This window comes from Siniperca chuatsi, linkage group LG8, assembly GCF_020085105.1.
Source record: "Siniperca chuatsi isolate FFG_IHB_CAS linkage group LG8, ASM2008510v1, whole genome shotgun sequence".
NCBI lineage: Eukaryota > Metazoa > Chordata > Actinopteri > Centrarchiformes > Sinipercidae > Siniperca > Siniperca chuatsi.
This window is the reverse complement of record NC_058049.1, coordinates 23,540,287-23,555,871: the sequence shown is the minus strand read 5'-3', so window position 1 is coordinate 23,555,871 and position 15,585 is coordinate 23,540,287. Positions and strand designations below refer to the sequence as shown.

At 40.1% G+C, this 15,585-nt stretch overlaps 1 protein-coding gene across 1 annotated transcript; it reads right to left on the bottom strand.

The window, feature by feature from the left end:
* Positions 1–559: 559 nt before the first annotated feature.
* On the bottom strand, positions 560–15,498 carry ids (iduronate 2-sulfatase). Its single transcript, XM_044204343.1, has 13 exons — positions 15,271–15,498; positions 14,513–14,649; positions 14,211–14,388; positions 13,836–13,924; positions 10,022–10,222; positions 6,669–6,839; positions 6,448–6,574; positions 5,710–5,880; positions 5,211–5,317; positions 3,737–3,853; positions 3,121–3,231; positions 2,851–2,976; positions 560–2,753 (listed from the first exon to the last, which is right to left on the bottom strand). Exons 1-13 carry the CDS (start codon positions 15,344–15,346, stop codon positions 2,616–2,618), a joined length of 1,749 nt encoding a protein of 582 aa, XP_044060278.1. The 5' UTR covers positions 15,347–15,498; the 3' UTR covers positions 560–2,615.
* Between the last annotated feature and the right edge of the window lie 87 nt (positions 15,499–15,585).

The window sequence follows — 15,585 nt, the reverse complement described above, 5'->3', positions numbered from 1 at the left end:
GGAAGAGGTGGAATTGGCAGGGGAGAGATGTCAAGTGCTTCCCTGGTCTTTGGGAAATTTTTGGCTTTTCATCTGCAGCATAGAGACTTCACTTCAAGCCGAGTTCTACACATGGTTCTGCATGGCTGCCCGGAAATTGAAAACTTAAAAAAAGAAAAAAAAAAAAAAGAAACTCAAATAGGCATGAGACTGAATTCATACTATATTTCAAAATGCAATTACAAGGCTTTTAACTATTTGTGTTGCCCGAGAGCTTGACTGTGGAATCGTGTACAAATTAGGAAATGTTCAGTTCGGTCTAAATTCTTCCAGCGTCTGAGAGCAAGGCATACGCGTTCTCCAGAGCTCCAGAGGGGAGACAGAGGGAGGAAGGAGAGAAAACACAGAATAGACTGGAGAGGTCCCTGAGGAGCTCCCTCACTACTCTGCAGCTTTACAACAGAGTGGTGGGGTGTATGTGTGTGGACAGGCAGCAAAGTGTGCAGTGTTTCTGCAGGACACAGGAATACAGGCAAACACGAGGAGGTTGTGATCATAAATTACTAAAAGCACAGTCAACTTTTGCTGGAAATTTTATTTTTTATTTTTATAGAAACCAATCGAAACAGACATAAATATATTAACAGTATGTCCTTGCCAAGCTCGAGATTTGAATTATTTCTGCAGCATTTATTTTTTATTTTCCCCTTCAAAAAAGCTGGAGCTCAGGCTCGAAGCTGCTCTGACGCAACCAAACTCAAGGATAAGCTCATTTTCCCCCCATCATCAGTATCCGTATGGGCAGTTTATATTACTGGTCGTGTCCATTGTTCCAGATGTTAAATATGTTACAGGACACAGGGACACCAGCAAACCACTGAAAAATGTCAAATACAATGTGGTCAAGAGGGGAAGAAATACACACAAAAAATGAGCTAATTCAATTCCATCTTTCAATTTGTCAACATCCTGACATGATAGAACCACACTGATTACATGATTCATCTGCATCCCATTAACATGAAGCCAGTGCAGCCTACAATAAAGGTTGACAGACCAAATCCCGTCGATTCATTGTTGGCCCTGAAATTCAAGCTGAAATTGCTTTCTTCTAAATTGCCACAGCACAAAATGTTCATGCATTGGAACAGCAGTAAAACGTAGCTACACTTTTCATTTGCATTGAATTATTATGGGTTCCTTTTACTCACTTCATTTTGGGTCCACAAATTGATCTGAACTGACTGTTTACAAGGAGGGAGGCAAATAGCTGCAAGTGACATCAAGTGCAAATAGAAATGTCATATTGTTTAACACTACAGTACAAAACTGAGCAAGTCCCTTTTAGCTGTTGTACTTCAAAGTGAGTAGACTCCACCTGAAGCAGACTGGATGATCAATAGTACGCTCAAGAGCACTTGTTCCAAAGAGAGAAACTGGTGTTGCTATTAATCAAAAGGGCTAATTCTTCAGGTTTCCTCAATATTCCTTAAGATGAAAACACTTCTTAGCAGATAACATCTTGTAAAATGTGATGTAAGGAGTCAGTACTGTCACAGCCAATCAGATGTGTCAATCAGGAGTTCATGCTTCCTAGTAAAGTTGTCTGAAAAAAGGCTGCCTGGTTCCGCTGCTCAGAGGTCTGTGCAGTGTGAAGTAGATGTGTTAAAGGAGTTGTTCAGAAGTTTGGGGAAATCTGTTGGGGTTTTTTTGCAGAGTCACATTAGAAGAAGATCTATACCACTCATGTCTGTATGCTAAATACGAGCCAGCTGGGAATTAGCTTAGCATAAAGACTGGAAGCTGGAGGAAGGTGCTAGCCTGGGTCCGAAACGTTTCAAAGTAACTCCAACCAGAACCACTAAATTTGACAAATTAACAAGTTTTATCTTGCTTGTTTGTACACAAACAGAAAACGTAAAAACGACAACTCTCCCTAAAATCAAAACTTAAGTGCTGGAACTTTCTGCCTGGGTGCAGAGAGTTCCTGGAAACTTAGATAATCATGTCAATGAGTGAGCTTTAAAAAGGGCAAGGCCAGCTGTTTCCCCTGCTTCCAGTCTTGATGCTAAGCTAAGCTAATTGCATGCCAGCCAGAAGGCTAGCTATATATTTGGCGTACAGACATGAGTGGTATTGATCACTACATCTTACTCTCCGAAACAAAGGGAATAAGCTAATTTCCCAAAATGTCAAACTATTTGTTGAACTGCTGTAGAGAATCAGAAATCTGTCGCCTGGCAGCTAAAATTGGAATCATGTAAAAATTTGACTGACACTTTCTTCTCACAAGAGAATGATCAAGTTTACGCAGGCGTCAGTGGCAGATGTGAAGAGGCCAGACAATGAAAAACAGAAGTTGTGTTGAGATGTATCTGAGCACATATGGATGTTTTCTCTTTGTCAAAAACAAACTTAAAGGGGGAAATATCTTGAAAGAAACGGCACAAGTGCTTTCTTATTTACTTTGCTCATGTGTTGAGCCCAGATCTGCCTACAAATGAGTTCTTAACAAGGAACATTAGCCTGAAGAACTGAACCTGAATGATTAATAGTGATACCACATAATACTGAATCAAGTATGCATTATATTATAAGAAATATTCAAGGCATTTTCCCTTTCTAGATTAAGTTTTTCATCCATCCATCGTCCCTTTAAACTCGTTACCATCTGTATATCTGTTGTGTTTTAGTCTTGTCATACTTCTACTCGTTTTCATCCCTGCTGTGAGGTAGAGGAGCTGCAGCTTCATTCTCATCTGCAGACTCACAGTCTGGACAGCAACCACAAGTCAGAAAAGAAGTAAACAAATCAATGAATGAATAATTGAGTTGAAAATGGGTGTATTTCAAAAATGAATTCAAACTTACATGAGGCAGGTTGGCCATCTTTGTCATTATCACACTGTGGTCAGAGTCAGAATAGATGTTGTTGTCCTGAGCAGGGTCGCATGCCAACATGTACAACTCTCCAGCGTGGACATCGGATACATTCACCTAGATGGATGATAGACATATATAATCTGTTACTGTCACGGAAAATGGCTCCAGCGTATTGTGCCTGACAAGATGGATCACACACACACAAGAGACAGATAAGACAGTCGATTGTCATGCTGTGCAGGAATGTGATACACTAACCTGAAATGTTTTAGGGTTGAATCCCAGCCAGAGAGTGTATCTATAGTCCCAGGAGCGTAGAGAATACCCCATGGCCTTTATGTCTTTAAGGTCAGGGAGGTCAGAGTTCACCTAAAAAGAACAACAATGAACTATAAATAAGTGTCTTAAAACTGTAGAAAGCTTTCTGCAGCGCTATCCAATCTACAGCTGCCAACTCATCCTGCGAGCCAGCGGATGAGCTAGTGTCAGGCTGCCAAACTGCTCCGTACAGAGATTAGCCTACAGCAGGTGCAGCACTCATCTGGATATGTTCATTCAAAGATCTTTTGCTTGTAGCTGGCAGCTCTAGTAGGAGCAAGTACACAATGCAGAGGGGTCAAAGAGCGACAGCATAATGACAGTTGCATAAACTGTCGTTCAACATGACCTTCACTACTTTTGTCATTTCAAATGCAGCTACAAAATCCATTCAATTAAAAAGACAAACAAAAAAAAAAACAAACAAACAAAACAATGTGACATTTATTTAAAAAAAATATACCTGCTTGCTGACTGGAAAATAATGATTTATAATAATAAATAACACAGCTCATGAAAACTTTATAATTTGCTTTTCTAGACACGCAGTCTCTACCTGTGGTGTATCAGCTGGTCGAGGGTACTGGCTATAAGATATGGCTTCCTCATCCTCTCCTCTTTCTCTGTGTCTGAAGGTGTAGGCCAGGTTTTCTCCTTCTGTACACAACTCCTCCTGAAAGCAAGAGAACAGACCAAAGAGTGAAGGAAATTAATGTCAGAGTCACTTAGATCACATTCATATCAGACGTGTTTGGGCCTGTTTGTATAGTTAGCTCAAACGGGCTGTATTGAGATTGCCATACAAAATGAATCCAGAAGTAAACACTCCACAATGACACATGAAAGATCTCAGTTCTGTTCTTGTGGTGCAATTTGTAGAAAATGAGAATGTAATGTGAAGTACAGGAAATGGCATGAAAACATGGTTTCAACTAAAGACCAAAGGAAGTTGATTACAGTTCAACGAGATGATTGAATCACTTTTTGTAAGCTTTGACTGAGACTCTACAGCCATGCTAGCTGCCCTGTGAGGCTGTACCTACAGCCAAATGCTAACATCAGTATGCCACCATGCTCACAATGACAATGATGTAATGCTGATATTAACGGATTATTCCAAGACCATTACCTTCACTACTAAACTTGTGGTCACACCAGATAAATATCTACCTAATACCTAAATTAGCTTTTTGTTGTGTCATATTTGTAGCCATTTGTTAACAAGGTAATTCATGTCATGAAGCTCCTTTTTAAAATCAACTGAACTGATTTTATGAGTGTTAAAATAGGATTTTTAGATTTTTTATTTAAACTGCCAGCAATGGTGGCTTTGCAGCCACGATGCCAGCAATTTGACACTTATGTAATACTTTTCACTAAGTGAAAGATATCGTAGCTGTCAGAAATTCCTGATATCTCCGATTTGCAAATATAAGTCGGAGGCTGACATGAACATTTTCCCCCACTTGCTCATACATGTAACTACAGTCCGAACAATATGACATGAAAGTGGCATTAAGCTCAGCAGTGCATTGAGCTAAATGCTAACATCAACATGCTCACAATGATATTGCTAACATGCTGATGTTTATCAGGTATACTGTTTACCATGTTCACCATTTTAGTTTAGCGTATTAGCATGCTAACATTTCCTAATGTATTTGGTCAAAATCGAACAAACAAAGTTTGATGATGGCACTAGATGAAGAGTCAGAGGATCACTAAAGTCATTAGGACTCATTCTCTGGGCACTATGAGTATCTTGGCTAAATTTTCTGGCACTCCATCCAATAGTTGCTGTTGTAGAGATGTTTCAGTCTGGACCAAAGTGGTTGACCGACCAACAGACCGACGGGCATTGCCTTCCTAGAGCCAAGCTGCCTATGTTGCTAATAAAAAAACTGACTAAGTAACAAAGTAAACTTTGCCACAATGGTTGAGACAAAAATCAAGTCTTAAGTATAATCATAGCTTCAATGAGTGAAAACTACTAGATTCAATAAATGGATTACATTTTCATCCATTCATACCTGGAAAGAAACATCTGGACAAGGTCGAGGTGCTCTGAGGCCAGCCAGGTAGGAGACGGTAGGAAAAACATCCACCAGTTCCACCATGTTTGTTATAACTTTGTCATCTGGAGGAGAGAGGGGTCAGCCAATTAGAGAAAGTCTTACATAGCCATGGAGAGCAAAATAGTTAAGATATCCACTAAAATTTACTAGACACCCGGCTCTGAAATTTCATCATCAATTGCACTTGAAGTAAAAACTGTCTGAGACAAAATATCAAAGCAGATCCCTGTCTAAATACTTTCGGGAGCTCTATATCAAAGACTTCATTAAAGTCAAGTTGCCATAATAATACATGTTTTAACAAGGTTTATTTGAGCAATTAGCACCAAAACTTTTAAAATCAAACTTGAGTTCCCTTTTCTGACTTGATATACATGGTGCTTTTAAATGCTAAAAGAATTGTACATACTTCGTGTTAATCAATAGAAATTTGTTGTCAGTGAAGAGGCCTTACTCTTAAAGCTGAGCTCTGATTGGGTGAGGACATCAATAAAGGGAAAGGTAGGCTCTCTCAGCCTATGACGGAGTGTGGTGACACCAGGAACATAAAAGATGAGGGGGACGCGTGTTGTCACATCAAAATTAGAATATTTAGCCCATTCGCCGTGTTCTCCTAACGACCAACCTGCAACAAGACAGAGAAAGAGAGAGAGGAGGCAGATGGGAGGAAAAAAAAAGAAAGAACTAAAACTATAAATCTATATCATACAAATAACATTTTAGATACAGAAAGGTTTGAGGCAATCCCTTTCACTGATGTTTTTTCCCCCAGTCATCTTCTATTTGAAAATGATGGCACTTGATTGAGCTTTGCTGGGTATATATATCAAACAGTCATGGAAAGGATTCACTCCAGCATCCTCCACTGAAGGAGACATTAAAAGAAATTGAGTTTCCAAGTCACAAAGTTTAGAAAAAAAAAATAAATAAATAAAAGATGGTAGTGCAAAAAAAAAAAAAAAAAAAAAAAAAGAGCTGGGCTTTTAGAGGAGAGCGAAAGTGTGGAAGGAGGTAATGGCACAATGTGCTGTTACGACACTGCCATCTGCTGGTGAAAGACCAGCAACTGCCACATCTCTGCAATATTGCCTTTAAAAAAAAAAAAAAAAAAAAAAAAAAAAAAAAACTCCACTCAACTTCCTGAATAATGTGCACTGAGAACCTGATTGCTGACATCCGAGTGTCTACCAACCATGATCTGAGGTGAACACCACCATAGTGCTGTCAGCCAGCCCCAGCTCATCAAGAGTACTGAGCAGCCGCCCAACTTGAGCGTCCATATAAGACACAGCAGCGTAATAGTGCTGACGGATACACAGCTGGAAGAAATGATACAGAACAATATTTCAAGGAGTAGCAACATGGGAACCAAATTATAAAAAGGTATAAATGTGTTGAGCAGCCAGTTCGTACCTGGAAGTCTTTAGGGATTGGTCCGTAGGGGAAGCTAATGTTGAGTTTCTGGACATCGTCTCTCTTCCTCACATCCATCCAGGGGTTGTAGGCCACAGGTGGAAGGAGTTTAGGGACATCAGGGTTGGGGGCCAGAGTCATTTGGTCTATGGGATATAGACTCAGGTACTCCTGTAAAATACAAGCAACACGTTTCAAAAGGATATTAAATAAAGCCAGGTGAATATACAATATAAAATTACAAACAGGTGGATTTGGATTTGTGATAAAATAAAAAATTATTTTCATCCTCGGCTCGGTCATTTTTAATTCAAAATTATTTAAAAATTTGACAGCAGGGACTTGTGGCTGTTTAAAAGGTCCAGGGTGAAAACAAAGGTGATGGAGCTTTTGCTGCGTTTGCTCTCTAACGCTGGAACAGGCTCCCGCCATTTCTCAGAGGCCAGATCAGTCCCATCTTTAAAAAAAAAAAAAAAAAAAAGCATCTAAAATCCATGTTTTCTTGTGCTTGGACCTTTAATTCTCTCTCTATATCTATCTATTGTCTTCTGTCTTTCATAACCCTCTTTCCTGCTCTTTAAAAAAAGACTTAACTTCAGTTTTGACAAGTGCTACATAAATTAAGTTTGCTTGCAATTTCCTAGTCTGATTCACGTTTATTACATTAAAATTACTACAGTATTTGTGTTTCAACGCAAGAAATTGTAGCATTTTAAGTACAAGTATTTAAAGGTATTACTCTAAAAAAGACGAATGTTTGGAGGGGAGGGAATGTTGGTTAAGGAAGAGGAAAGGGTTTCAGAAATTTAGTTGCAATAGTACTACCCTGAAATTACCCCCCTATTAGTATTGTGAAATTACTAACATTACCTTTTTATTTGTATTAGTATAATAGCCTACTATCACCCTCATTCAGCAAAATATGAGCCCACCAAGCACTCAAGTATTACTCTAATATTATTGTTTTTACTAAGATATTAACTGGTTATTACCTCTAATTACCACAGTGTTCTCATGTCTTATTTCATTGACTTTTCATCAGAGTTTTTAAATCTGGCTGAGATCGCTGTGCCCAGACAATATGGGGTAAATCACGTATAGCGTACATCACATGCAGAACAGAGCGTTGGCTTGACCTTTTCCCTCTTCATCTCTCAATTTACACTTTGTGGGAAATGCTGACAGTCTCCTCATTTCCGTCCGTCTCTGCTCTCATTCAACTTCCACTTCATCATGCTCTCCTTCATGCCGAATTGCGTCCCCCATATATCTAGATCCGTCCTCATTAAATTCACTTCACATGCAGTATGTATCTCTCAATTCTAGCTTTCAATAGGTTCCTTTTCTTTATTGTATTCCCTTTTTTTGTACACATCAAAAGTAGCTCCTCGATGGGTGTAATGTTAGGCTTTCTCCTCAAAAACATTGTATTTTTAAAACATCAATTCTATCGTTCTCTACTGGCTCACAGGGTATTGAATTTGCCGGGAACTTAATGTTTGTTCCCTTTATCACCCAGGCTTAACACAATGTTCTTTATGGCACTTGTTCCTCACTCCTTCGTCCTCTGTTCTGGTCCCCACATGCTCCCTCTTCCACATTACCATCATTCATTCTCTGGTAGTATTTGCTCAGTCTTTGGTCTCCTGAAAATCATAGATCTGTTTTTGTCTAAGATTTGAGTCCACAGCAACACTGTCAAGCAAAACTGCCTCTTGTAGCAGGACAATATGACTCTCACTTTCCCACTCCACATACTCAGTCCCCAGCCCCTAAATGAACAGTTACTCACTGGCATAAATATGGCAGTGAATTGTATAATGCATCCCAGTGAGTGAATGTCAGAAATTCCACCAGCAGAATAGCAGTCTGGCAATAGCTTGCAACTCATCAGTCAAGGTTTACAAGGGCTATTCATTATCAAGTCATGTAGCTCACATTAGATGTGCATGATCACCGATGCTAGTCAGCAGCTCATTCACAATAATGAATGAAAGTTTATCCAGTCACTGACAGAGTCACAAAATGGTTATTATTATCTTTTAAGATAATAAAAGTTTAGCATACAGCATTTAAAAAAAGACAGTGAATGGATTCTCTTTGTACCAAGTGTACCAAGGTGGGCTGTTACTGCACAACCCCCCCCCCCCAGCTGTTTACACATCTACAGCATGTGATCATCTGACAGAGAGAATGATTTGCCATGCATTCCTCTTTTGCACTGCACTGTAATGACCTGTGTAAATGAATAAATGACACGACTCAACACTATGGTTCACAATTGTGGCTCAGATACAGTGCGCTGATACAGAGGTCAAGCATTTTCCCCAGCAGATTCAAAAACAGTGTTAACAAATGAACTTGTTCTAGCATGTAACAATCACATCAAGGTTGCAAAAAGACTGAAAATGCGTCAGAAATTCATATTCCAACAGGACAATGACCCCAAGCACAAGGCCTGAGCTAACATGGCTTGCAAAGAACAAGGTGGATGTTGTTGAGTGGCCAGGTCAAAGCCCTAAATCCCATAGACAATCTGGAATGACTTGAAGGTTGCTGTCCATCAGCGGAAACCAACAAACCTCACCCAGCTCTTACAGTTCTGCAAAGACGAGTGGGGCAAGATCTCCAAGTCCAGGTCTGCCACCCAAAAGGACTGGTAAGCTGTGGTTACTGCCAAAAGGTGCTTCTAAGTGTTAACCCAGAAATTTCAGTTTTGTTCATTAAAAGCACTCTTTTCAAATGAAAAATGATTTCATGGCATTTATATGGCATATTGTATACTTTGGGTCAGGGCAAAACAAGTCCCACTTTAATATATGAAATGTACAGATGCAACTAGAGTAAAAACTTTGAAGGGAGGTGTATTTATTTTCTATCCACTGTAGGAGCAAAGTAAGTGAACCACGAGTTAAGAATTTTTTAATCACAGTATATGAACTTTTGCTTTTCATATTGTTTGTTAGACATAGCCAAATCACATAATATATCCTTCACCATCACATTTACACACACACAGACATCATTAAAAAAAAATAAACTTCTCAGTACTCTTAAAAAAACCAAAAATGGATGCCTATTCAAGTCATGTCCTTGGTTCAAACATTTGTGGTTATTTGGTAGATCAAGTAGTCACTATGACACTTACTGAGAAAGTCAAAACCTGAGTCTGTCAGCATTAACTGTGTAACTGTACTGTCACTGGACTTAGGGCCGGAGACAGGCACCTACAGCTAATATCAATACTGGTTTTCACAATACAAATGTCGATTTAACTATTATCTAGCCATTAGGTAGGTTACATCTAATGCAGTGTACAGAGGGTCTACAGGTGTTGATGTCATGTCATGTACCTGTGGTATCCTGAAGGGTATGTGTGGTTTGTGAAAGCCCACAGCCAAGAAGAAACGATCATCACTGTTGGCCCGACTCTTCAGTAACCTCACTGCCTCGTCTGTGCTCTCCAGGTCAGGGAGGGTTCCCCCAGGCTGCTCTGTCACATTCACTGCACACAGTAGGTTGGCGTGGAGTTTCCCATCCTCCCCTTTGCACATCTGGAAACAAGGTATTTATTACAATTATTAAAAGTCGCGTTTATGCACAGTTCCTGCTGGGATCCACATTTTAGGGTTTCTGTTGGCTGGTAAACTGATGCCAGGAAGTTCACATTGAGTTTACCCAGCTGTTTCTACTCAGGCCTGAAAACCACATGATAATTTGGAGAGGAGGAATATTTTAAACATTAATGGTCACTGTCTGGTGCATTCACTAACACAACATGCAGAAACAAAGCCTGAAGGAAATTAGATATACATCCTTGCACAAGAGTATTGCTAAGAGACATATTCATACATTTTATCATCATGATTGTCCATATTGTAATTTTACTTTGTCGGTCTATTATGTACACAAGACATCTATTACATGTCTGTCCTTCCAGAGAGAGGGATCCCTCCTCTGTTGCTCTTCCTGAGGTTTCTTCCATTTTTTCACCATTAAAAAAGTTTTTTTTTCTCGGGGTGGAGGAATGAGGGTCTAAGGACAGAGGGTGTCTTATGCTGTACAGATTGTAAAGGCCCCTGGGCCAAATTTGTGATATTGGCCTAGAAATATAAAATTTACTTAAAACTATGTAATTTCTGCCGCTAGGGGTCGTTTGATCATGGGAGTTGTTGTCTTCACCACCACTGCAGTCAGCTTCTCACGGTTAGGATTCCTTCAGTGTTCATCATTCAGGAGGTTTGTATCGGGAGCAGAGTTATCCACAGACGTCTCCTCTCCAAAAACAAGCTGACCAGGTGATAAAAACCAACAAAAACACTAAATAAAAAGCAGTTTCACGTTAAAAGTCAGTGTTTCTCCGACGCTGTTCGGCGGACAAAGGACGTCCCAGAGGGGCTGCAGGCCGAGCTGCTGCTAACGTTTGCTCAGCTTGTTTCTCTGATAACTTAAGATCCAGACGTCCAATGACTAAAATCCTTCATCTGGTTAAAATATATAGTTAAAAACGACCAAGATCTAAAAAGTATATTGGGAAAATGTAGATTAAAACTGGATAAAAAGTAAATTTATGACAGCTTCTGGCAGAAACCACAACGCTGACGCGTGCATAAAGGGAATATGACGCCATTGACAGGCGACCAAATGAAGCGCACCATTAGCTCGATCAAAATTACAGATTTCTCTAGGTTTGAAAATTGTTGCAAACATTTAGGCTAATCCAAGTACACAACTCAACAAAATATACAAATATAGGTCTAGTTGTTTAGCCATCTTAATGTGGAAAAGTTACATATTATACATTTCCTGGGGGAAATTAGACAGTTGAGGGACAGTTAGACAAAATGAGGGAATCAGACTAATTGACTAGATTTACATCAGGCCTCAGAAGTCTTTCCTTTAATTATTATTTTTTTAATCATTATTTAAAATCATACACAGAAAATGTAGTTCTATCATGCTTAGTTATTCTAATGCAATTTTGTGCTAATGTTTAAAGAGAGCCGACACCTTATGGTCGGTTGGTCGATGCTTTTGTCCGACCAAATTCTCATTGTCGGAGAAAGGTGCTTCTTAATCCATTTGCAGGGCGGGAGGGACATATGCAGACCTGATGTATTTTAGTTTTGAGCAGCTACATCGGACCCCAGCCTCGGAGGACAGAAGAATTGAGTGCATAAAGTTTAGTTTAGATGGCAACATGTGCGTGCATTTTACTTCGAACTGCTTTCTTAAACCAGTCAGCTCTCTCTCATTGGTTATTGTGGAGTCTCTGCTCAATATTCTGTCGCTGTTCCAATTATTGGCCCAATTATCCACTAGTGTGGGGCCAGCATTAAGGACAGAGCCAAGCACCGATAGTGCAAGTTATGAAGACAAATCCTACAGCATACTTTGATGATCCTCCAGACACAGCTCACAGGACTGACTTCAAGAGAGAATCACCCACTGCGAGTTTCAGTGAGAAAGATTCCCGAAGAGTTCCAGTGAGGGACATACAGACGCCGACATCTCCAGCGATGATTCAGATGCTGATTGAAATGATGGCGAAGCTTTCTCCACTCCTGAGGTCTTTGACAGGTCTGCGGTCACCTAACATCCAGAAGACTCTGAGTCAGACACTGTTCTAGCTCCGCTGATGTCTCCGTTATTGGAATTAATAACGGAGACATCAGCGGTTACTTCTATGATGACGGCCCTTCAGCGGCCACTGACTTACATGATGTAGTCAGAAACACTGCTACTCCCATGAAGAGTCAGGCGCTGCTGCTGCTGCTACTTCCGGTTATGACAATTCAGACACTGCTTGTTTGCCTATTGCCAGTGTTACCTATGATGACAGAGCTTCAGCTGCCGTTGGCTCCACTGGTGGAGCTTCAGCTGGCGCTGGCTCAGCCAACAAAGCTGCAGCCGACAAAGCTGCAGCCACCACTTATCCAAACGATGGTGCTGCAGCTGCCATTACACCTGTTGATCTGGACGATGTCAACATTGACCCTGATGGAGCCCGGCATGAGAATCTGTTTCAGAGGATCTGCAAATTCTCCTGCTGAGTGAAAGGGGCAGTGATTTCTTTCTTCAGAAAGCAGACTGATCTACCTTGATTACAAAAATTAGAATCAGACATACACACAGTACACACACACAGTATTCTCTGCCATATGTCCAGGTAGGACATGTGGTAGAGAATGACTTAAGTTAGAGAGGCACAGTGGTGCAGTGGTTAGCACTGTCACCTCACAGCAAGAAGGTTCTGGGCCTCTTTCTGATATGAGTTTGCATGTTCTCCCGGTGCCTGCGTGGGTTTTCTCCAGGTGCTCTGGTTTCCTCCCACAGTCTAAAGATATGCAGGTGATATGACTCTAAATTGTCTTTAGGTGTGAGCGTGAATGGTTATGTCACTATGTGTCAACCCTGTGACATACTGACCTGGCCTTGATGTGACCTTACTGTTTTCTTTGTTAAAAAATATGTAAACTGTTCTAAAAATAAAAGCATGCTTCATTATTTTTATTGAGAATTTAAGAATTCTTGCAAAGTCTTTTATGAAGCAAGACATTTAAAACTGTTTAAGCTGTAATCTGACTGGACTTCTTTGCTTCTAAAAAAGGTCTGCAGTGAACAGGAGTAATATTGAGATCATTTGTAACTTGAGTACAGCAGCAAGGTGTAACAGGCACAACACCCAAAGTAGTGCTGCGGAAAGGTTCGGCATCATTACGTTCTCCATAGGAAAATAACAGCTTAAGCCTGATGATAGTGCTGGAGTTTTATTATGACCATTAAAAGGATCAGAGCCCTTAAGAAGCTCAGGAGAAAGGCCATTTTGCATCTTACAAACAACTAAATCTTGAGTTTGTGTCTATAAAGCCCATGACAAAAAAAAACAAAAAAAAAAAACACTATAAAGCGACTTTTTGCCCAAATTGTCTAAAAGGTTTTCTGAAATTGGAAGTGAACAGGAATGAGAAAAACAGCCAATGACACACTGCAGAACTACGAGGCAGAATTGTACCACAAGATTCAATGGTCACCGCTTTGTACCGCAGAGGGGTGAGGAGGGGTGTGCCATCACTCCAAGCTACACTAGCCTTTTAATTTGTATAAACTGACACAAAACTGACTTAATACTGTAAGTGTGTAAGGCATACTCTTTCCTATTCATACCTTTTCTTTCTCATATCTAAACGAAGCTGGGTGGTAGGCAGGGATGGACCAGCTGTAGGGGTAGTCGTCAGTGTGGTTAGAGGCAATACCTAAGGAAAGAAAATACAACACAGCCATTGTTACTACTATACAATTGGATAGAATGGCAAGACAAGTAAACAACAAATTCATGGAGATTGGGTTCTTCTCAAAAAAAAAAAAAAAAAAAGCAGCTCAGGCTCATCATTAACTAGTGAGAAATCTGTAGTTCTTACTGCAGTTTCAGAGGTAACCATTCACCATTAAGGTTGCTGCTGTGCCAGCATACCCTGCTTGTGAAAATTGTGTTTTAGCCCTCAATTTTGATTTTTATTAAATATATATTATTAATCTTACCTGGATGAAATACCTTGCCCACAGACATGGTAAAGTACCCTCTAGATTTAAAGTACTGAGGCAGAGTAGAGTAGTTTCCAGAATGGACTCTCCAGTAGGACTTGAAGTCATAGAGCCTGGTGGTGTCTGGTCTGCGACTAGTTAACATGGACGTGCGACTGGGAGCACACACAGCTTGCTGTGAGAGGAAAATACACTTTCAAACATTTCGATGAGGTTATACGATCCAATTTGTCTCCCGTCCCAATTGACTGAACTGCTTTGACAGTTTCAGACAATAAACATATACAACTCCAACTGACCTGGGCATATGCATTGACAAAAACTTGGCTTTTGGATGCCAGTTGGTCAATGTTTGGCGATTTTACCACAGAGTCTCTGTAGCAGCCCAATGATGTCCGCAAATCATCTGCCATGATGAAAAGGACATTTCTCCTCGCTGAAAGCAAATAAGACAGTTACAGTTAATTCTCGTTTTCACTGCTTTACGGCTTTTAAATTAACCTACAAGTAATGAGTTTAGGTATAGTTTCCAGATTGCTGCTAAGGAAAGCTTAATAGCAGGTGGGGGTAAAATCAGCCTAGTAAACAAAAACAAGGTGTTGTTAAAAACGTAACTACAGCAACAAGTACAGTGTGTACTAAGTGAAAGTTAGAGAGACACTGGAGAACATAAATACCACAGATAAAAGTTGAACTGAAACTAGCAGGGTTCACGTCAACTAATACCATATAATTTCATTACAATTAGCCTGCAAGCAAAACCTACAAAGGACCATTCAATGAGTAAATTAAATTAACGTCAGTTTACTCTAGCTACAGCCACTAATTCAACATAATAAGCGCTCATTAACCGCTAATGTCAGCTAGTTTCTGAGATTTACTGTTCAAACGGACAGCTTAACACAAACCCGTCAAACAAATCTACAAGCCAAAAAGATAATAGCACAACCAGTCTCTTTATTATAATGCCAGTGTAGACTTCACATATGACATTTTCACAAGTTTTGCTAGCTATCTATTCAATATTTGCTAAGTACGTTACAAACTTTAACGTTACCTTTTCTTGCGACAACAGCAAGAGCCTGTGCGTGAAGAACAAGGAGGAGAAGCCATATTCGGACACATATGTACATTTTGGTTTGGTGGGGAACACTAATGACACGATATCCTTCCGAGAAAGTTTACTTAAAAGTTAAGCTCGCATCTCCTCTACAGTGTCAGCCGTCTTCCCGCAGTCCGGCATCACAACAGATAATCGTGTAGTTCTGCTCTTTAAAGAACTTCCTGATTATCGCGTTGGCCGAGTGAAATTGTTTCATTGGTCCACTCCGCGGTGGCCCCGCCCCCGAGTGCTACTAATAGTCTAGTCTAG

Excerpts from the sequence above, each read along its gene's own strand:
- ids (XM_044204343.1), bottom strand. The coding sequence starts at position 15,346 with ATGTACATATGTGTCCGAATATGGCTTCTCCTCCTTGTTCTTCACGCA. Across the intron at positions 14,650-15,270 it reads TGCTGTTGTCGCAAGAAAAG|CGAGGAGAAATGTCCTTTTC; the intron begins GTAACGTTAAAG and ends ATTTGCTTTCAG. Across the intron at positions 13,925-14,210 it reads GGGCAAGGTATTTCATCCAG|GTATTGCCTCTAACCACACT; the intron begins GTAAGATTAATA and ends TTCTTTCCTTAG.